The sequence below is a fragment of the Hyperolius riggenbachi genome, chromosome 4, assembly GCF_040937935.1.
Source record: "Hyperolius riggenbachi isolate aHypRig1 chromosome 4, aHypRig1.pri, whole genome shotgun sequence".
NCBI lineage: Eukaryota > Metazoa > Chordata > Amphibia > Anura > Hyperoliidae > Hyperolius > Hyperolius riggenbachi.
The window spans coordinates 202952981-202976213 of NC_090649.1; the positions used below are offsets into that span (position 1 = coordinate 202952981).

General features: G+C 47.5%; 1 protein-coding gene across 2 annotated transcripts in view; it reads right to left on the reverse strand.

Annotated features, from left to right (window-relative positions):
* LOC137571710 (receptor-type tyrosine-protein phosphatase eta-like) overlaps positions 1 to 23233 on the reverse strand; it is a 79741-nt gene that overhangs the window by 33490 nt on the left and 23018 nt on the right. For both annotated transcript variants that reach the window (XM_068281260.1, XM_068281262.1), the window contains exons 2-3: positions 17819 to 18082; positions 1290 to 1418 (exon numbers count right to left, since the gene is read on the reverse strand). In XM_068281260.1, coding sequence (XP_068137361.1) covers positions 1290 to 1418; positions 17819 to 18082 — 393 coding nt within the window. The remainder of the gene's footprint in view (positions 1 to 1289; positions 1419 to 17818; positions 18083 to 23233) is intronic.

Sequence of the window (23233 nt, forward strand, 5' to 3'; positions counted from 1 at the left end):
CAAGAAGAAGAAGTAGCGCCCTGCCCCCAGGGGCGGTCCTAGACTTGCCGCCGAGCTGGAGGGGGTCCGCCAAGCTGGAGGGGGTAGCGGACAGGAAGGGGGTATTGGGCACAGCGGCGGGGAGGGGGGGTCGGACCCCCCTCCCTCACCTGGGGCCCCCATCTGCGCTCCCCCTCTAGCTTAAGTTCAGCAGCACCCGCCACTATTACTGAGAGGTAGTGGGCAGGGATGACTCACCTCTTCCACGTTCCAGCGTGCGTTCCACTGTCGTCACTTCCTGCAATGCCGTCCACTTACAAGTGACAACAGTGGAACGCACGCTGGAAGGCGGAAGATGTGAGTCATCCCCGCCCGCTGCCTCTTACTAATAGCGGCAGCTGCTGCTGAACTTCATCTAGAGGGGGAGCGCAGATGGGGATGTGCCCAATACCCCCTTCCTGCCCGCTACCTCCTTATGTGGTGTATGCTGCGCCGTGGTTTGGCCTGCTGCCTCTTACTAATAGCGGCGGCTGCTGCTGAACTTAAGCTAGAGGGGGAGCGCAGATGGGGGACCCAGGTGATGAGAGGGTCCGACCCCCCTCCCCACCGCTGTGCCCAATACCCCCTTCCTGCCCACTACCCCCTTATGAGGCGTATGCTACGCCGCGGGTCGGCTAGTTTGAATTATTTTCAAAGGTTTAACACAGCCCATTTCTGTTTACAGGTTTATATAGCATTACTTTTTAGGTCACAATGTTTTTTTTTCAAGTCCTTCCTGCATAGTAGGGTATTTTATTTACACAGAAATACAGTAGTAATGCTGATTTTCTGCATTCCTTACTGTAAATGTTAGTCTTGCTTCCTTATTCCTCTTAATCATTAAGCAAAAGAGTAAAAGTAGCTTTGGTGTTTTGTTCTGGAAATTTGCATGCTAATTAAATGTTTTAGTCGTTGGACACAGAACTTGCAGTTTCCTGCTGTACCCAACCAAGCAGAAAGATGCTTGTAATCATTAGCTAATCAGATTCCTAATCACATTTTATTAGCTGATTCAATCTGAGTTTGAAGGAATGCTAAACTGAATTTTAACCAAGAAACTGAATGATTAAACTCTAACTGGTCTTACTTGCTAAGCCTTGTAGTCCTCATGACCTAACCTTATTCTCCCCCAGTGACTAATACTATTTTGGTTTCTAATGGCTAACACTGATTTAACTCCTTGATAACAGAAAATCTTGGTTCCTTCGAAAAAGTGAATTTTAATAACTGAGGATACTTATATATAATGCCCTTTGGAAGAGCTGCGTTACCTTGTTTGCAAGTTGTTCCATAATCCGAGCAGCAATCATGGAGTTGTATACAAGCCTCATCACAGAAACAACCTCTGAAGCAAGAATCATTACGACCCATACAGCATAGTCCAGAATCTGCTGAACAGTCTGCATACACAAACAGATACAATATGAATAAATAAGTGCACTGACCATTATATCATCAGTTACTTAAATATTATTATATAAATTATATTCATATAATGACATCCTAAAGGTTCCTTAAAGGAAACTCAAGGTGAAAGTAAACTAATGAAATAAACAATTGTATGTTTCTGCTTCTACTCCTGTAAATAAAAATTTTTAGAATCTGTTTTATTTGCTTTTTAACCACTTAATGACCCAGCCTTTACCCCCCCCCCCCTTAAGGACCAGCGCTGATTTCGCTGATCTGTGCTGGGTGGGCTCTACAGCTGCCAGCACAGATCAAGCACCAGGCAGAGCGACCAGATCGCCCCCCTTTTTTCCCCACTAGGGGGATGATGTGCTGGGGGGGTCTCATCGCTCCTGCCTGCGTGTGGATGGCGGGGGGGGGCACCTCAAAGCCCCCTCCACCGCAGGATTCCCCCTCTCCTCCCTCCCTTCCCCAGAGATCGGAGGCTGCACAGGAACGGATCTGTCCTGTGCATCCTCTAACAGGCTCCTGCCTGTCATGTGACAGCGATCCCCGGCCGCTGATTGGCCGGGGATCGCTGATCTAGTACAACGCTGCTACTGTTAGCAGCATTGTACAAATGTAAACAAAGCGGATTATTTCCGCTTGTGTTTACATTTAGCCTGCGAGCCGCGATCGGCGGCCCGCAGGCTATTCACGGAGCCCCCCGCCGTGAATTGACAGGAAACAGCCGCTCGCGCGAGCGGCTGTTTCCTGATTAATTAGCCTGCAGCCGGCAACGCAGATCTGCGTCGCTGGTCCTGCAGCTGCTACTTTGCCGACGCGCATTATGAGTGCGCGGTCTGCAAGTGGTTAAAGGATAAACAAGTAGGTTTAATGTTGTGCTATCTCTATCTCATATGACTGATACAGTCTTTCAGTGTCCCAGAAGCTAAAATATATGAACTATTGACCTTTTTTTATCTATCCCCTGCACTCAGAAACTGTTCTCTTACAGGCAAGAGTTTTATGGCTGTAATTCCTTCTCAATAAGGCTATGCTATAGGATGACCACGTCCCAACTGGAGAGAACCTGCTATTTGCAGACCTGAAAGATTAACTCTCTCAGGTATAAATTTGTATAAATATATTTGTATTTTGGTACTGTAAATACATATTGCAGAAGAATTTATGAACACACACAGGATGTTGCCGGTCACAACCTTTGCTCTCCAGTGGTGAGACACGTTGCTTCGTGTCAGTCCAATCCACATAATATCATCATGTTTAGTGCAGTGGACTGTATACATCCAAACCTGAGAGTACTTGGATAAGCTACTGTTACAGTGTGAATGTCGCTGGATTTATGAACCTAAGGCAGCAGCCCCACCAGGGTTGAATGGTGAACTTACCTCAACAGATCAGGACAGCTCCATCCCTGGATGTGTTTAATTCCAGACTGAAAACCCACCTGTTCAGTTTGGCATTTGCAGAAATATAACTTTTGTTGTGTGAATACTTCATCCTACTAATTACTGAATCTGAGAGAGCCTAAGCGCTTTGAGTCCTATGGGAGAAAAGCGCTAAATAAATGTTATTGTATTTTATTGTATTATATAACTTAAATATTCTCCTTTCTTTTAAACCCCTTTCTTTTTGATGTTGGAGTACATCTGTGGTTAAACTGGTTCCCTTCAGGGGGATGGCTGCTGCTACCTTTGGGGTTCTTTTTGGGCTAGTGGTGCGGTCCTCTAGCTGGTTCTGCCCCCTACTTGTGGCCATTCGCAGAAACACTGACCCTTATTGGCACATCTTTGTTTATGTGGCCGATGGATTGATGATTGCCTGGTTATGTTACCCCATCACGCTGGGCCTTACCGCACATTATCCCTGTCCCTCCCCTTTCATCCTTACCCCTCCTTCCACCTTCCTGTAACCCTTAAGTGTGGGATCGCTGCTGGGGTATGGTCTCTATATGGGTGCTTACATAGGGGGATGGACTGTGTGGTGGTATGGCTGCTTAGTGACCCACCCCATCTTTTGTTGTCAGCGCTTACTGAGCTGGAGGCGGTGGCTGTGCAATGGAGCATGCAAAGTTTCCGTCTTTTCCGGACAAGTCCAGGCAGCGTGGAACGCAAAAGCCGCACCCACAGCAGAGCGCTGCTGATGCACTTCCGCCAAGAAGCCTTTTATGGCATCAGGGATAACCACAACGGCAGGCACTACATGGTCTGGGGTCGGGGCAAGAGCATTGAGCAAGTGCAGCAGGTGCACTACATTATAATGGATTGTGGCACTGTAACGCACTACATTACTACTAAACATGCAAGTTAGCAGTAGAAGTGAAGCATATTTTTTGATGGTATGCTTCACTGTACCTGATGCAATGTGAGTGTGTGGTGTTGCTGTACCGATCTGCTGCGTTCCTGCTGTCACAGGGAATGCAAGGGTCACTGTGAACATGGCCTTGGGCAATTTTAAGTGAGGTTATGAATTTGAGAATAGAATTATGGGAAAAGGGATCAAATTAATTAACAGGTACTGTTCGTGAGATTAGGGTGATTAAATTGATTTAGGACTGTAACAGGACTACTTAGTCTGTAAAATACTCAAAAGGATGTCAGAGCTACAGGGAGTGCAGAATTATTAGGCAAGTGGTATTTTTGAGGAATAATTTTATTATTAAACAACAACCATGTTCTCAATTAACCCAAAAAACTCATTAATATCAAAGCTGAATATTTTTGAAAGTAGTTTTTAGTTTGCTTTTAGTTTTAGCTATTTTAGGTCGATATCTGGTGTGCAGGTGACTATTACTGTGCATAATTATTAGACAACTTACCAAAAAACAAATATATACCCATTTCAATTATTTATTTGTACCATTGAAACCAATATAACATCTCAACATTCACAAATATAGATTTCTGACATTCAAAAACAAAACAAAAACAAATCAGTGACCAATAATATAGCTACCTTTCTTTGCAAGGACACTCAAAAGCCTGCCATCCATGGATTCTGTCAGTGTTTTGATCTGTTCACCATCAACATTGCGTGCAGCAGCAACCACAGCATCCCAGACACTGTTCAGAGAGGTGTACTGTTTTCCCTCCTTGTAAATCTCACATTTTATGATGGACCACAGGTTCTCAATGGGGTTCAGATCAGATGAACAAGGAGGCCATGTCATTAGTTTTTCTTCTTTTATACCCTTTCTTGCCAGCCACGCTGTGGAGTACTTGGACGCGTGTGATGGAGCATTGTCCTGCATGAAAATTATGTTTTTCTTGAAGGATGCAGACTTCTTCCCGTACCACTGCTTGAACAAGGTGTCTTCCAGAAACTGGCAGTAGGACTGGGAGTTGATCTTGACTCCATCCTCAACCCGAAAAGGCCCCACAAGCTCATCTTTGATGATACCAGCCCAAACCAGTACTCCACCTTGCTGGCGTCTGAGTTGGACTGGAGCTCTCTGCCCTTTACCAATCCAGCCACGGGCCTATCCATCTGGCCCATCAAGACTCATTCTCATTTCATCAGTCCATAAAACCTTAGAAAAATCAGTCTTGAGATATTTCTTGGCCCAGTCTTGACGTTTCAGCTTGTGTGTCTTGTTCAGTGGTGGTCGTCTTTCAGCCTTTCTTACCTTGGCCATGTCTCTGAGTATTGCACACCTTGTGCTTTTGGACACTCCAGTGATGTTGCAGCTCTGAAATATGGCCAAACTGGTGGCAAGTGACATCTTGGCAGCTGCACGCTTGACTTTTCTCAGTTCATGGGCAGTTATTTTGCACCTTGGTTTTTCCACACGCTTCTTGCGACCCTGTTGACTATTTTGAATGAAACGCTTGATTGTTCGATGATCACGCTTCAGAAGCTTTGCAATTTTAAGAGTGCTGCATCCCTTTGCAAGATATCTCACTATTTTTGAATTTTCTGAGCCGGTCAAGTCCTTCTTTTGACCCATTTTGCCAAAGGAAAGGAAGTTGCCTAATAATTATGCACACCTGATATAGGGTGTTGATGTCATTAGACCACACCCCTTCTCATTACAGAGATGCACATCACCTAATATGGTTAATTGGTAGTAGGCTTTCGAGCCTATACAGCTTGGAGTAAGACAACATGCATAAAGAGGATGATGTGGTCAAAATACTAATTTGCCTAATAATTCTGCACTCCTTGTATATAAATACATAATAATAATATGGGAGGACATTAGACTATGACTATGGTAGGGATTATTTATTGTAAGCTCCTCTGAGGACAGTCAGTGACATGACTATGTACTTTGTAAAGTGCTGCAGAAGATGTCAAGGTTGTACAAATACATAATAATAATATGGTAGGACATTAGACTATGGCTATGGTAGGATTAGAGTGTAAGCTCTTCTTTGGACAGTCAATGACATGACTATGTACTCAGTAATGTGCTGCAGAAGATGTCAGTGTTGGGGATGTTATGGATTGTAACGCTATATACTCACCTCGCAACGCAGGGAGATGAATCTAGCGACATCTCCCTGATGACGAGTGCTCCCCCGATTCATCTTCCTTGATCTTCTGGCCGGCAGGTACGCGGAACATCACGTGACATTACATGACGGGTGCAAATGAGATTTCAATCGATTTTCACGGGAGTCGTTGGGAATCTTAAAGATCCAATATGTTGTGACGGTCGTTATCACTGCACAACGCTAAACGATCGTGCATCTGTGCCCACGGTGCGAGATCTTGTAAACAATCACTTATCGCTCAAAAAATTGCGGGTCATCTGGAAAAGCATCTGAAAAATTGCAAGGTGGGTATGGGTCTACGATAGGAGACAAAAGAGAGGGGAAGAGAGTTCAAGGTGAGAGAAAGGAGAGGAAAAGAGAGAAGAATGTAGTGGGGAGGAAAGTGAATAGAGATGAGGAAAAGAGGCATATTCATTAAATAACAGTATTAATACTGAGCGGTGTTTTTTTTTTTTTAGACATATCAGCAGAGGCATATCTACAGACGTGCAGGCATGGCTAATGCCCTGGGCGCCGCCTCCTTTCAGCTACTAGGGGCATGCAGTTCCCTCCTTCTCCCTGTGCTGTGTATCAATGTTTGCTTCCGCCCTCCACTCATGCTGTGTAGATAAAGAGGTTAATGGATCACAGCTTCCCTCCCCTTCAGCTAAGTGACGATATTACCAGAGGTCCTGCAGCCATCACCCTGCTTGGGCACAGAAGATCAGTGATGGCTGCTCAGGGCTTTTAGGCTGGGGAATGCTGCAGCTTCATATTGTCTGCTCTCCCTCCCTCCTTAACTGCTGTGGACAGTAACATTCCAGTAGCAGTTTCTCCAAGGATAACATAGAAAGTCAGTGACAGGCAGATCGGCATCTCTCCCCCTCCACAGCTGCTTTACAATTGCCTGGCTCTGTCTTGTATAAACAGACCCAGCTGGACTATTACAGAGTAGCTACAGGAAGGGGAGAGATGCCGATCTGCCTGTCACTGAACTTCTATGCTACACGTGGTGGGGCAATGAGTGCTGGAACACTGTAAGTACCCACCCCAGCCAGATACTGCCACCCACCCGCCCCAGCCAGCAGCCAGATGCTGCCACCCACCCCAACCATATAATGCCAACCACCCTCCCCAGCCAGCAGCCAGATGCTGCCACCCACGCCAGCCAGATTCTGCCACCCACCCAACCCAGCCTCCAGCCAGATGCTGCCACTCCCGCCAGCCAGATACTGACACCCACCCACCCCAGCCAGCAGCCAGATGCTGCCACCCATGCCAGCCAGATACTGACACCCACCCGCCCCAGCCACCAGCCAGATGCTGCCACCCACCCCATCCAGATTTTGCCACCCATTCACCCCAGCATGCAGCCAGATGCTATAATCACCCAAAACCCACCCCAGCCAGATGCTGCCACCCCACCAACCCCAGCAAGCAGCCAGATGCTGCCACCCACCCCAGCCAGATACTGCCAGCCACCCACCCACCCCAGCCAGCAGCCAGATGCTGTCACCCCACCAACCCCAGCAAGCAGCCAGATGCTGCCACCCACCCCAGCCAGATGCTGCCAGCAAGCAGCCAGATGCTGCCACCCACCCCAGCCAGATGTTGTCACCCCACCCCAACCAGATGCTGCCATCCCACCAACCCCAGCAAGCAGCCAGATGCTGCCACCCACCCCAGCCAGATGCTGCCACCCCACCAACCCCAGCAAGCAGCCAGATGCTGCCACCCACCCCAGCTAGAAGCTGCTAGCAACCAGCCAGATGCTACCACCCCACCACAGCCAGATGCTGCCACCCACCCACCCCAGCAAGAAGCCAGATGCTGCCACCCCAGCAAGCAGCCAGATGCTGCCACCCACCCACCCCAGCAAGCAGCCAGACCCACCACAGCCAGATACTGCCAGCAAGCAGCCAGATGCTGCCACTCCACCACAGCCAGATGCTGCCACCCACCCACCCCGGCAAGCAGCCAGATGCTGCCACCCACCACAGCCAGATGCTGCCACCCATCCACCCCAGCAAGCAGCCAGATGCTGCCACCCACCCCAGCCAGATTATGCCACCCATCCACCCCAGCATGCATCCAGATGCTGCCACCCACCCCAGCCAGATGCTGATACCCCACCAACCCCAGCAAGCAGCCAGATGTTGCCACCCCACCACAGCCAGATGCTGCCACCCACCCACCCCAACAAGCAGCCAGATGCTGCCACCCACCCCAGACAGATGCTGCCAGCAAGCAGCCAGATGCTGCCACCCCACCCCAGCAAGCAGCCAGATGCTGCCACCCACCCCAGCCAAATGCTGCCACCCACCCCAGCAAGCAGCCAGATGCTGCCACCCACCTCAGCCAGATGCTGCTACCCACCACAGCCAGATGCTGCCACCCACGCACACCAGTCAAATGCTGCCACCCACAGACCCCAACCATCAGCCAGATGCTGTCACCCACCTTTCCATCCCAATAAGCAGTCAGATGCTGCCACCCACCCACCCCAGCCAAATACTATTTAACCTCCCTGGCGATAAGCAGTTTATGAGGCTGCGTCCGTGGGAGGGATTTTTAGAAAAAAAGTAGTTTAAAACTTGGTAGCTAGCACTAGGCTAGCTACCTGTGGCCCCCAAGTCCCCCGGCACCTTTCTGCTCCCCCCGATTGCCGCCGGCTACACTCACCCGTCCACGATCCCACGAGAGCCGCAGCTTCCCAATTAGCTTCAGTCGTCGCTATGGCGATGATTGGACATTACGTCATGACGTCATGCACAGTCCCGATCCTCCCCATAGCGAAGCCAGGAGCTGATCGGGAGGCTGCGCCATCGTGGGATCCCTGGGGGGTATGTATTGCGGCGGGGATCGGGGTGATCGGGAGGAGAGCGGAGGCACTTGGGGGGTATAGGTAGCTAGCCAAGTGCTAGCTGAAGACTATGCAGCAAATTTTAGTTAAAAAAATTCTCCCGAGGCCATGCGATCCCCTGCGGCGGCTTGCCCGACACTGTGTCGGGCATACCGCCAGGGAGGTTAAATCTAATATATAGGGGACCATGGCTACTCAATTTATGTTACAGGGGCATTTTAAACTAGTATTTTTTTTTTGGGGAGGGGGGCGCAAATTCTGTGTTTGCCATAGGCACCATATTACCCAGATACGCCTCTGCATACCAGACACATGGGGAGGGAATGCAAGTAAATGACAGAGGGAGAGAAAGAGTAGAGAGACACAGAATGAATAGGTACTACCAGCAGCAGCCTCCATCCTCCTCTCTCGTTGCAAGTGAGCTATCTCTACAGGAGCTGTCTGACTACAGCCACAGTTGTTTAGTTACTTGCCAGCCATGACAGGTTGCAGATCCATCCAAAGCTTTGAAGTTTCTGCCCCATGCTGATAGTTAGAGGACTTGAATGTCCCAGCATGTGTGTGACAAGCAGCCCGGAGAGGAAGGGGATGGGCTTCACAACACACAGTCTCGTACAGGGAGAGGAGGAGGGGGATTCTGAGAGCGACAGGCTGGATGCATAGACATCACTGCCTGCAGCGTCATCACCTCGCACAGCCCCGTACATGCCTGAATGCCAGACCCGGCCGCTGTAGCTATGTGCAGGAAACTCGGAATCGGGGCGGCCGCGGATTGGATCTGGCTGGCTGCACATGTTTAGGCAGATAAACTGCCAGTACTAGTTTGCTGCCCACAGTGCACCCTTGCAATTTAATCGCAATAGGCCACGGCCTGGGTGGCCTTTGCTGAAATCCGGCCCTGGGCACAGGGGAACAGAGGTGGCTCAGAGGGGGACACTGAAAACATGAGGGAACAGAGGTGACACAGAGGGGGACACTGGAGGCATGGGGGAGGGGGCATAGAGGAGGTACATGGGACAAAGATGGCACAGTGTTTTGACTTAAGAACAGATTCAGGCTAAGAATGCACCTACAGTCCCCATCTTGTTTGTTAAATGGGGACTGCCTGTATATATAAATGTACATTTTTTTTTATCAATCCACTTGCTTAATAGCAGTTGCGCAGTCCAACTTCCAAAATAGTGTATAAAAAAGTAGGGAAGCTGGCTGACATGTTCGTACAGAGCAATTCCAGGGAGTGCTTTTGAAAACAATAAAAGAAATTCTGAAAATCCTCCTCAAGGAGATGGACTAGTCCAAAATTTGTCAGATCTGTCAGCTTTTAACTACCTACTGGAAGTGACAGTAACGTAGGAAAAAACTATTTATAGTGTATTTTACTCTGGGAGAAATGTACATTTTACATGAATAAATAATCAATGTGAGGCCCATTACATTGTAATTAGAGTGGGGCCGAACCTCCGATTTTCGGTTCGCGAACTTCCGCGTAAGGTTCGGTTCGCGTAAAAGTTCGCAAACCGCAATAGACTTCAATGGGGATGCGAACTTTGAAAAAAAAAAATTATGCTGGCCACAAAAGTGATGGAAAAGAAGTTTCAAGGGGTCTAACACCTGGACTCCCAGGTGGAGGAGTGGGATACATGCCAAAAGTCCCCGGGAAAAATCTGGATTTGACGCAAAGCAGCGTTTTAAGGGCAGAAATCACATTGAATGCTAAATGACAGGCCTAAAGTGCTTTAAAACATCTTGCATGTGTATACATCAATCAGGTAGTGTAATTAAGGTACTGCTTCACACTGACACACCAAACTCACCGTGTAACGCACGGCAAACAGCTGTTTGTGTAGTGACGGCCGTGCTGGACTGGTGCGCACCATGGCGAGAGTGCAGGTTTTGGTGGCTTTACAGCCCATATGGTCGCCTGGCTGATGTAGGTGAATGACAGAACAGTGACTGTCCAGCTGATCAAATTTGGTCTGACAACAATGAGGCAACGACCTTATTACCGTTGGTGTGCCCCCCGAGACACTCATCTAGGCGCCAGTCATTGCTTCATTGTGATACGCAAGCCCCTTCACCACGGCAAGGTAATGATCACGAAGGGGAATGGGCGCATGTACATGCCTTTTCTCTTGTTGTTGCAGCTGCCCGCAGTGCAGCCAGAAAAATTAGGCAGTCATGTACACGCACCAGAAAAATTCATACAGCGGCCGCTGCTAGCAGCGGCCTAAAAAATTCAGCAATCCGCCTGGAGTCCCGGACCCTGTTGGTGGTGGCGGAGAAGGTAGTCAAGCGGCCTGCAGGCAGACATGCTGTGTGGAGGGACTGGGAGCGACTTAGTCTTCTTGGGGCAGGTCAGGCAGCCAGTCACACGGCGTGCAGGCAGAGATGCTGTGTGTGCGGGGACTGACTTAGTCTTAAGGCAGGCAGCAGCCCTCCAGGATCCATGCCTCATTCATTTTGATAAAGGTGAGGTACTTAACAGTTTTGTGACTTAGGCGACTTCTCTTCTCAGTGACAATGCCTCCAGCTGCGCTGAAGGTCCTTTCTGACAGGACGCTTGCGGCAGGGCAGGAGAGAAGTTGGATGGCAAATTGGGACAGCTCTGGCCACAGGTCAAGCCTGCGCACCCAGTAGTTCAAGGGTTCCTCATCGCTGTTCACAGCAGTGTCTACATCCACACTTAAGGCCAGGTAGTCGGCTACCTGACGTTCCAGGCGTTGGTGGAGGGTGGATCCGGAAGGGCTACGGCGAGGCGTTGGACTAAAGAACGTCCGCATGTCCGACATCACCATGAGATCGCTGGAGCGTCCTGTCTTTGACTGCGTGGAGACGGGAGGAGGATTAGCGGCAGTGGTACCTTGCTGGCGTTGTGCTGTCACATCACCCTTAAAGGCATTGTAAAGCATAGTTGACAGCTTGTTCTGCATGTGCTGCATCCTTTCCACCTTCAGGTGAGTTGGTAACAGGTCCGCCACTTTGTGCCTGTACCGAGGGTCTAGTAGTGTGGCCACCCAGTACAGCTCATTCCCCTTGAGGTTTTTTATACGGGGGTCCCTCAACAGGCAGGACAGCATAAAAGACGACATCTGCACAAAGTCGGATCCAGATGTACCATGCATCTCCTCTTGCTCTTCCTCAGTGACGTCACGTAAGTCAACCTCCTCCCCCCAGCCGCGAACAATACCACGGGAAGGTTGAGCAGCACAAACCCCCTGCAACGCCTGCTGCGGTTGTTCTCCTGCCGCCGTCCCCTCCTCCTCCTCCTCCCCCAAAGAAACACCTTGCTCATCATCCTCTGAGTCTGACTCGTCTTCTGCACACGACTTCTCTTCTTCCTCCTCCTCCCCCCTCTGTGCTGCCGCAGGTGTTGAGGAAACAGCTGGGTCTGATGAAAATTGGTCCCATGCCTGTTCCTGCCATAACTGTTCCTGGTCACGCTCATTCGCAGCTTCATCCATCACTCTACGCACAGCACGCTCCAAGAAGTAAGCATAGGGAATTAAGTCGCTGATGGTGCCTTCCCTGCGGCTCACCAGGTTGGTCACCTCCTCAAACGGCCGCATGAGCCTGCATGCATTTCTCATCAGTGTCCAGTTGTCGGGCCAGAACATCCCCATCTTCCCAGGCTGTTTCATTCTACTGTAGTTGTAGAGGTACTGGGTGACGGCTTTCTTCTCTTCTAGCAGGCGGGAGAACATGAGCAGGGTCGAATTCCAGCGAGTCGGGCTATCGAAAATCAGGCGTCTCACCGGCAAGTTGTTTTTCCGCTGAATTTCCGCAAAGCGTGCCATGGCTGTGTAAGACCGCCTCAAATGCCCACAGAACTTCCTGGCCTGCTTCAGGACATCCGCTAAGCCAGGGTACTTTGACACAAATCTTTGAACAACTAGATTCATGACATGTGCCATGCAGGGTATGTGTGTCAGCTTCCCCATATGCAAAGCGGCAAGCAGATTGCTGCCGTTGTCACACACCACGTTGCCTATCTCCAGGTGGTGCGGGGTCAGCCACTCATCCACCTGTTTCTTAAGAGCAGCCAGGAGAGCTGCTCCAGTGTGACTCTCCGCTTTGAGGCAAGACATGTCTAAGATGGCGTGACACCGTCGTACCTGGCATGCAGCATAGGCCCTGCGGAGCTGGGGCTGTGTAGCTGGAGAGGAGAACTGCCACTCAGCCAAGGAGGAGGAGGACAGCGAAGAGCATGTAGCAGGAGGAGAGGAGGTGGCAGGAGGCCTGCCTGCAAGCCGTGGAGGTGTCACAATTTGGTCCGCTGCGCCCTGCTTGCCATCGTTCACCAGGTTGACCCAATGGGCTGTGTACGTAATGTAGCGGCCCTGCCCGTGCTTGGCAGACCAGGCATCCGTGGTCAGGTGTACCCTTGACCCAACGCTCTTTGCAAGAGATGACACCACTTGCCTCTCAACCTCACGGTGCAGTTGGGGTATGGCCTTTCTAGAAAAATAAGTGCGGCCTGGCATCTTCCACTGCGGTGTCCCGATGGCCACAAATTTATGGAAGGCCTCAGAGTCCACCAGCCGGTATGGTAACAGCTGGCAAGCTAACAGTTCCGCCATGCCAGCTGTCAGATGCCGGGCAAGGGGGTGACTGGCCGAAATTGGCTTCTTCCGCTCAAACATTTCCTTCACGGACACCTGACTGCTGCTGTGGGCAGAGGAGCAGGAAGCGCTCAAAGGCAGAGGCGGAGTGGAGGAGGGTGCCTGTGAAGGTGGAAGGGAGAAAGCGGCAGAAGCAGATGATGCACCTGAAGGAGGAAGAGGAGAAGGAGGGTGACTTTTCTTTTGTGTGCTGCTGCTGCTTTTGCTCAGGTGGCCATCCCATTGCTGTTTGTGCCTTTTCTCCAGGTGCCTTCGTAAGGCACTTGTCCCTACGTGAGTGTTGGCCTTTCCACGGCTCAATTTTTGTTGGCAGAGCAAACAGATGGCTTTGCTCCGATCTGAGACACACATATTAAAAAATTTCCACACCGCTGAGCCACCCTGGGATGTGGGCACTATGGGGGCCTCAGCAGCTGATGCTGAAGGGCAAGTTGGCTGGCTGTACATAGGTGGTGATACATGGTGCCGGACACTGCCACCAGCTGTTTCTGATGAAGAGCTGCCCCAGCTTCTTTCAGCAACTTCTCTCCTCCTACTACTCTCTGACTCCCCCTCTGAACTGTCCCCCTCTTCATCTCCTCTATTGGGAACATACAGAGGATCCGTATCATCGTCATCATCGTAATCATCCTGCCCAGCTTCGCTTGCCTCAGAAAAATCCAAACATGCACCATCAGTAGGTCCTTCATCCTCCTTACACGTTACATCCATAGTGTTGCTGCGTAACTCAGACATATAAGCTGGTGAAAATTCATCTGGCTGTAACAACAATGGCTGTGCATCAGTGATTTCAACACTAAATAATTCTTGCGAAGTGTCAAATGCAGCGGAAGTGGTGCTAGTAGTAGCGCTGGTGGCTGAGCAAGATGAGGTGTTCTGTGTTGCTAAATACTCAACCACGTCCTGACAATCTTGGGAGGTGATGGGACGTGCCTTCTTCCGAGCACTGTACTGTGGGCCAGGTCCACACGAAATTACATTTACACAACCTCGCACAGACCTGCCGGGTGGCCTTCCTCTGGCTCTGACACTACCTCTTCCTCTACCTGTTTTGTCCATATCGGGTATGCACGGAGTGGTATATCACACTGCGTGCACTCACATAGGTAGGTGGGTTCACTTAACTGCACAGGTATGCGCACTGATGCGGTGGGTTCACTGAACAGAACAGGTATGCAGTGGCGGGTTCACTGAACAGAACAGGTATGCAGTGGCGGGTTCACTGAACAGGTATGCAGTGGCGGGTTCACTGAACACAACAGGTATGCAGTGGCGGGTTCACAGAACAGGTATGCAGTGGCAGGTTCACTGAACAGGTATACAGTGGCGGGTTCACTGAACACAACAGGTATGCAGTGGCGGGTTCACAGAACAGGTATGCAGTGGCGGGTTCACTGAACAGTACAGGTATGCAGTGGCGGGTTCACTGAACAGAACAGGTATACAGTGGCGGGTTCACTGAACACAACAGGTATGCAGTGGCGGGTTAACTGAACAGGTATACAGTGGCGGGTTCACTGAACAGAACAGGTATACAGTGGCAGGTTCACTGAACAGAACAGGTATGCAGTGGCGGGTTCACTGAACAGAACAGGTATACAGTGGCAGGTTCACTGAACAGAACAGGTATACAGTGGCGGGTTCACTGAACACAACAGGTATGCAGTGGTGGGTTAACTGAACAGGTATACAGTGGCGGGTTCACTGAACAGAACAGGTGTACAGTGGCAGGTTCACTGAACAGAACAGGTATGCAGTGGCGGGTTCACTGAACAGAACAGGTATGTAGTGGTGGGTTCACAGAACAGGTATGCAGTGGCAGGTTCACAGAACAGGTATGCAGTGGCGGGTTCACTGAACAGAACAGGTATGCAGTGGTGGGTTCACTGAACACAACAGGTATGCAGTGGCGGGTTAACTGAACAGGTATACAGTGGCGGGTTCACTGAACAGAACAGGTATACAGTGGCAGGTTCACTGAACAGAACAGGTATACAGTGGCAGGTCCACTGAACAGAACAGGTATGCAGTGGCGGGTTCACTGAACAGAACAGGTATACAGTGGCAGGTTCACTGAACAGAACAGGTATACAGTGGCGGGTTCACTGAACACAACAGGTATACAGTGGCGGGTTAACTGAACACAACAGGTATGCAGTGGTGGGTTCACTGAACAGAACAGGTATGCAGTGGCGGGCTCACTGAACACAACAGGTATGCAGTGGCGGGTTCACTGAACAGAACAGGTATGCAGTGGTGGGTTCACTAAACAGAACAGGTATACAGTGGCAGGTTCACTGAACAGAACAGGTATACAGTGGCGGGTTCACTGAACACAACAGGTATGCAGTGGCGGGTTAACTGAACAGGTATACAGTGGCGGGTTCACTGAACAGAACAGGTATACAGTGGCAGGTTCACTGAACAGAACAGGTATGCAGTGGCGGGTTCACTGAACAGAACAGGTATGTAGTGGTGGGTTCACAGAACAGGTATGCAGTGGCAGGTTCACAGAACAGGTATACAGTGGCAGGTTCACTGAGCAGAACAGGTATGCAGTGGCAGGTTCACTGAACAGGTATGCAGTGGTGGGTTCACTGAACAGGTATGCAGTGGCAGGTTCACTGAACAGGTATACAGTGGCGGGTTCACTGAACAGAACAGGTATGCAGTGGCAGGTTCACTGAACAGGTATACAGTAGCGGGTTCACTGAACAGAACAGGTATACAGTGGCAGGTTCACTGAACAGAACAGGTATACAGTGGCGGGTTCACTGAACAGAACAGGTATGCAGTGGCGGGTTTACTGAACAGTACAGGTATGCAGTGGCAGGTTCACTGAACAGGTATGCAGTGGTGGGTTCACTGAACAGGTATGCAGTGGTGGGTTCACTGAACAGGTATGCAGTGGTGGGTTCACAGAACAGGTATGCAGTGGTGGGTTCACAGAACAGGTATGCAGTGGCAGGTTCACTGAACAGGTATGCAGTGGTGGGTTCACTGAACAGGTATGCAGTGGTGGGTTCTCTGAACAGGTATGCAGTGGTGGGTTCACAGTACAGGTATGCAGTGGTGGGTTCACAGAACAGGTATGCAGTGGTGGGTTCACAGAACAGGTATGCAGTGGTGGGTTCACAGTACAGGTATGCAGTGGTGGGTTCACAGAACAGGTATGCAGTGGTGGGTTCACAGAACAGGTATGCAGCCAGGAACAAGCTAAGCCTAACTAATCTTTCCCTATGAGAGACAGTCTGCAGCAACTCGTCCTACTCTCACTAACGCAGGCACATGAGTGAGCTTAATGGCCGCCGCTGCCTGCCTTTTATTAGGGGGGAAGAGTGGCTCCAGGGGCTAGTGTAGCCTAATTGGCTACACTGGGCCTGCTGACTGTGATGTAGAGGGTCAAAGTTGACCCTCATGGTGCATTATGGGGCGAACCGAACTTCCGCAAAACTTCGTCTGCGGGACGCGAACGCGAACCACTGAAGTTCGCATGGAACCGTTCGCAGGCGAACCGTTCGGCCCAACTCTAATTGTAATACTGTAATGACAGTAAATGTGTTGTGACCTCTGCAATTGCCCAGACTAACTTCTTTAGCAGAGCAGCTTGATTTATAAACCAACCTTCTCTTCACCTGTGTTTTTTGTTTGTTTGTTTTTTTACAAATGAGGGAAAAAGTTAAAAAACAAAAGCAGGAACAGACTGAGTGAGGCTAGGTTCACAGTGGTCAGTTGCAGAATGCAGGCACTATGAGTGTGAACTGCAATGGAGAAGGGACATAGACTTTAATACAAAGCCTGCATGCAGTAAGTTAGAACAACGTGATCCGTTACTGTGGATAGTCTCATAGGATTGTATGGGCAGTGAGTTGACATGCAGAATTATTCTGCAACACAACTGACCACTGTGAACAGGGCCTTAAGGTGGCCACACATGATACAATAAAATGATCCGATTTTACAGCAATTCGTTAAAAATGATCGGATCTCCTGAAAGAATCGAAAGCTGTTTTTTCATTCGACTGAAAAACCCAATCGGATTTCCCTTTTCTTCGATTTTTATCGATCCGGAATGCCAGATATTTTTCTTCAATCTTTCTAAAGATTGTATGATATGTGTTAGATTGTCAATTTATTAATACACACACCCTAGCAATGAGTTTCCAATCATTTTTATCATAATTGGGGAAAAATTGAACATACGTGTTTGGCACATTGGTCAGAGTTTTGAAATGTTACAATCAGTCAGAAAAATTGATTGCAATTCTTAAATTGAACAGATATTTAAAAAATTGTATGGTGTGTGGCCACCTTTAGGAAAGAATCCTTATAACGCAGATGACAATGATGTACATATTATAAGCTTCTACTTCTAATTATTATCTATATACAGTATAGTATGTACAAGAAAGGTGCAGCATGTATTCACTTACTTCCCAGTTGCTGTCCAGTTAAAGTACTTTCCATTGCACTGATGTTGAATAAATAAAGAAGCTGCTGAATAGAAACGTTTGTGGATAATGTATCTGTCCCAAGTGAAACTTTGCTTTTCATCGACGCTGACTTGGTTGTAAATTCGGTAAAGTTTATAGTACTGGATTCCATAGTACTGAAAGAGTATGTTGGTAATTCTGTGCTTGTAATCTTAATAACTGATGTCCCACTGGTGCTGCCAGAAATGTTAGCATATTCAGTTGCTGAAAAATAAGGTAAGGTAAAAAAAAAACAGAGATTCAAACTTAATTCGTAAATATTCCATTTATTACATAACTCTCTGAATCCCTAGAGTAAATATTCTAAACCCCTTTAGTTTTTTTGGCCTTGATGCAAGAAATGTCAGTATGTTTGCCGTTCATAGGCAGTGCAATTTTCCTAGTACTAACGCCAGGGGTGTACCATGCATTATGCAATTAGTGCAACTTTCATTACCAGGGTAACATATCTGTCACTTTAATAACATGCTGTACACTATTTTTGCAAGTAGCATACTTTGCATTACCATAGCAACACAAGTGCTACACAGGTACCATGAGTTGCGCTAATTGCAAAAGGTGCGCTACACGCTACAAATGTACCGATAGTTTGTGTATCAAGCCCATTATGAGGCATGATATAGAACTTTAGCTAAAGTGCACGTTGCTATATGAGACATGGGTGGGGAGAAGACAAGTGGTGGGGGGCAAACCTCATTGAGAGCGTCATAAATTATTTTACCAGGAATTCCCATACAGTACATCATCATAGCAGCAGTGTGCAAAGAGCATAGAGCCCCAGTATGATGCCTTATTTCTCACAAGAAAGTGTTGTGGGTTTTTGTATTTTTTGGATAGCCAGGCAAGGTTATTCTTGACCCATACATTTTACTTTAACTGATCTAGTGAATATATTTTCACAGTCTTCAGAATGAGTTATTAGTGTAGAGCATTATTTAGCTTTGTTTAGCTTATTTTAACCTCTTAACCAGTTCACCCCCAAGGGTTTTTATCCTAACGGACCAGAGCAATTTTCAGTTGTCAGCGCTCCTCCCTTTTATTCCCTAATAACTTTATTACTACTTATCACAAGAAAATGATCTATACCTCGTTTTTTTCGCCACCAATTAGGCTTTCTGTGGATAGTACATCTTGCTAAGAATTATTTTATTCTAAATGCATTTTAATGAGAAAAACAGAAAAAAAAAGAAAAAAAATCATTATTTCTCAGTGTTCAGCCTTTATAGTTTTAAAATTAAACATTCTCCTGTGGATAAAACAAACACGTTTTATTTGCCCAGTGGTCCCGATAATTAAACCGTTTAGATTATGTCCCTACCACAATGTATGGCGACAGTATATTATTTTGAAATATAAGTGGTTATTTTTCTGTTTGTTCTGGCCATAATTACAAGCCCCTATGTAATAAATTAAAATTAATTTTCCCCCATAAAATATAGAATAAAAAAAGCTGAGTCCCTAAGGCAACTATTTTTTTTTTTTTTAAGCTGATTTTTTTTTTTTTACAAGTGTTTTTTTTGGGGGGGAGGGTTGGAAGTGTAATTTTATTAATGATGTGTATATACTTGAAAATGTATGTATTTTGTAAGTGTAATATACTTTTTGGCCACAAGATGGCGCTGGTGAACACTCATAGGACGTGTTCATTTTTTTTTTTTTTTTTTTACACACTTTATTAAACTGTTACATTTCCTGTTTATGTGAATGGACGTAGCCGCTGTTCGCGGTCACATCCATTCACTCCAGGCACTGCGATTGGGTAGAGGACTGTTCAGTCCTCTTCCCCAATCGCCCAGCACGGGATCCCGACGGTAATGGCGGCGGTAGCGGCGGACACACGGCGGTAGCAGCGGCGGGAATGCGCGACGTATTAAAACGTCATGTTGCTGTTAATAGCGGTAAGCATGACGTTTTAATACGTTAGGATGGCGGTAAATGGTTAATGTGACACTAAAAGTGGAAAAAAATTATGATATAGTGAATTGGTTGCGTAGTACGGATAATTACTAGAACATTAGTAGCAAGGAAAATATTCTCATATTTTTATTTTCAGTTATATAGTTTTTTTTGTATAACATCATTGCATCATTTTCTAATATTTGCAGTTTACACATTACACTCTGCATTCTAAATGATTTAACCTCCCTGGCGGTAAGCCCGTGCTGAGCACGGGCTATGCCGCCAGGAGGCACCGCTCAGGCCCGCTGGGCCGATTTGCATTTTTTTTTTTTTTGCTGCACGCAGCTAGCACTTTGCTAGCTGCGTGCAGTGCCCGATCGCCGCCGCTACCCGCCGATCCGCCGCTATACGCGTCGTCGCAGCCGCCCCCCCCAGACCCCGTGCGCTGCCTGGCCAATCAGTGCCAGGCAGCACTGTGGGGTGGATCGGAGTCCCCTTTGACGTCACGACGTCGATGACGTTGGTGACGACATCCCGCCCCGTCGCCATGGCGACGGGGGAAGCCCTCCAGGAGATCCCGTTCTTTGAACTGGGGGCTGGGGGGATGCCGCTGAGCAGCGGCTATCATGTAGCGAGACCTCATCTCGCTACATGAAAATTTTTTTTTTTTTGTTTAAAAACGTATTTGCTGCCCCCTGGCGGATTTTGACAAACCGCCAGGAGGGTTAACAGAGCAGGCTAATGAGCTTTTGAATATTCCTCTGCAGAAAAAAAAAATACAGTGACAGACACTTGAGATTATAAGCTTTAGAAGACAGAGCTCTCTGCGATTTTGAAAGTCGGAGGGATCAGTGGCTCTTTTGCATAGATAACAACTATAGTTTCTTAACTCTTCCTGTACTGGAAACAATATTAGACTCATATCTCTGCTGCAAATGTTTTATTTCTTAGCTGTAATACACATACAAATCAATATATCATAAGTTTATTTTCACTTCAGATTCGCTTCAAGGACCACAGGTATACCCCCCCCCCCTCCTAAATTGGCCCTACACTGAAAAAACATACAAAGCACAATACATACATAGGCATATGCCTATGATAGGGATTAGATTGTGAGCCTCTCTTAAGTGACAAAGCAATATACTGTGCAGCGCTGCATCGGATGGCAGAGCTACATAGATATATTCCCCCCTGAGTAACGATCACAGCCTGCAGGCCGCATTTTTTGTTTACAGGAGCTCGTGCAAGCGCAAGCTCCCATCTAATCTCGCAAGGAGTGAGATGACGCCATATGGAGTGACGGAGGAACAAAGGAGCCACTCTGCGGCCGCCATCCTGTTTTAGGCGCTTGCAGAGTGGTTAAGGAACAAGATTTTTGACAGTTCAGAAACAAATCTTCAGCACTGTATATTTATTTTTACTGCATGTTAAGGCTGGTAAAGGAAAGAAAATAAAGAAAGAATCCAATGGCTCTGCACTTTAACATAATGACTATGAATCAGTTGCCAACTTTAACTTCCCCATTTTTTTTTTGTATTTGAGGGAGCTTTCTACTCTTCCACTCCCAGAGCTGTATCTTCAGATATTTTTATAGCTCCAAAGGCCAACCCAATGACTATACAAAGGTGCTGGGTGACATGTAAGGGAAGGATGCTGCACACTCATTGTGTACACCCATGGTATGCTAAGCATTTTTAAAGTTTATTTACACTTGTAAAGCTCTTTTCATTGCTCTTTACAACTGATTGAAGATAAATAATATATGCTATATAAGTACCTTATATTATGCACTTAGTTCACGTAATACATTTACAGTGGAGGAAATAATTATTTGACCCCTCACTGATTTTGTAAGTTTGTCCAATGACAAAGAAATGAAAAGTCTCAGAACAGTATCATTTCAATGGTAGGTTTATTTTAACAGTGGCAGATAGCACATCAAAAGGAAAATCGAAAAAATAACCTTAAATAAAAGATAGCAACTGATTTGCATTTCATTGAGTGAAATAAGTTTTTGAACCCCTACCAACCATTAAGAGTTCTGGCTCCCACAGAGTGGTTAGACACTTCTACTCAATTAGTCACCCTCATTAAGGACACCTGTCTTAACTAGTCACCTGTATAAAAGACACCTGTCCACAGAATCAATCAATCAAGCAGACTCCAAACTCTCCAACATGGGAAAGACCAAAGAGCTGTCCAAGGATGTCAGAGACAAAATTGTAGACCTGCACAAGGCTGGAATGGGCTGCAAAACCATTAGCAAGAAGCTGGGAGAGGAGGTGACAACTGTTGGTGCGATTGTTCGAAAATGGAAGGAGCATAAAATGACAATTAACCAACCTCGCTCTGGGGCTCCACGCAAGATCTCACCTCGTGGGGTGTCAATGGTTCCGAGAAAGGTGAAAAAGCATCCTAGAACTACACGGGAGGAGTTAGTGAATGACCTCAAATTAGCAGGGACCACAGTCACCAAGAAAACCATTGGAAACACATTAAACCGCAATGGATTAAAATCCTGCAGGGCTCGCAAGGTCCCCCTGCTCAAGAAGGCACATGTGCAGGCCCGTCTGAAGTTTGCCAATGAACACCTGAATGATTCTGTGAGTGACTGGGAGAAGGTGCTGTGGTCTGATGAGACCAAAATAGAGCTCTTTGGCATTAACTCAACTCGCTGTGTTTGGAGGAAGAAAAATGCTGCCTATGACCCCCAAAACACCGTCCCCACCGTCAAGCATGGGGGTGGAAACATTTTGCTTTGGGGGTGTTTTTCTGCTAAGGGCACAGGACAACTTAATCGCATTAACGGGAAAATGGACGGAGCCATGTATCGTGAAATCCTGAACGACAACCTCCTTCCCTCTGCCAGGAAACTGAAAATGGGTCGTGGATGGGTGTTCAAGCACGACAATGACCCAAAACATACAGCAAAGGCAACAAAGGAGTGGCTCAAGAAGAAGCACATTAAGGTCATGGAGTGGCCTAGTCAGTCTCCGGACCTTAATCCAATAGAAAACCTATGGAGGGAGCTCAAGCTCAGAGTTGCACAGAGACAGCCTCTAAACCTTAGGGATTTAGAGATGATCTGCAAAGAGGAGTGGACCAACATTCCTCCTAAAATGTGTGCAAACTTGGTCATCAATTACAAGAAACGTTTGACCTCTGTGCTTGCAAACAAGGGTTTTTCCACTAAGTATTAAGTCTTTTATTGTTAGAGGGTTCAAAAACTTATTTCACTCAATGAAATGCAAATCAGTTGCTATCTTTTATTTATGGTTAGTTTTTCGATTTTCCTTTTGATGTGCTATCTGCCACTGTTAAAATAAACCTGCCATTGAAATGATACTGTTCTGAGACTTTTCATTTCTTTGTCATTGGACAAACTTACAAAATCAGTGAGGGGTCAAATAATTATTTCCTCCACTGTACATCACATGACAAGTGTGATATGAG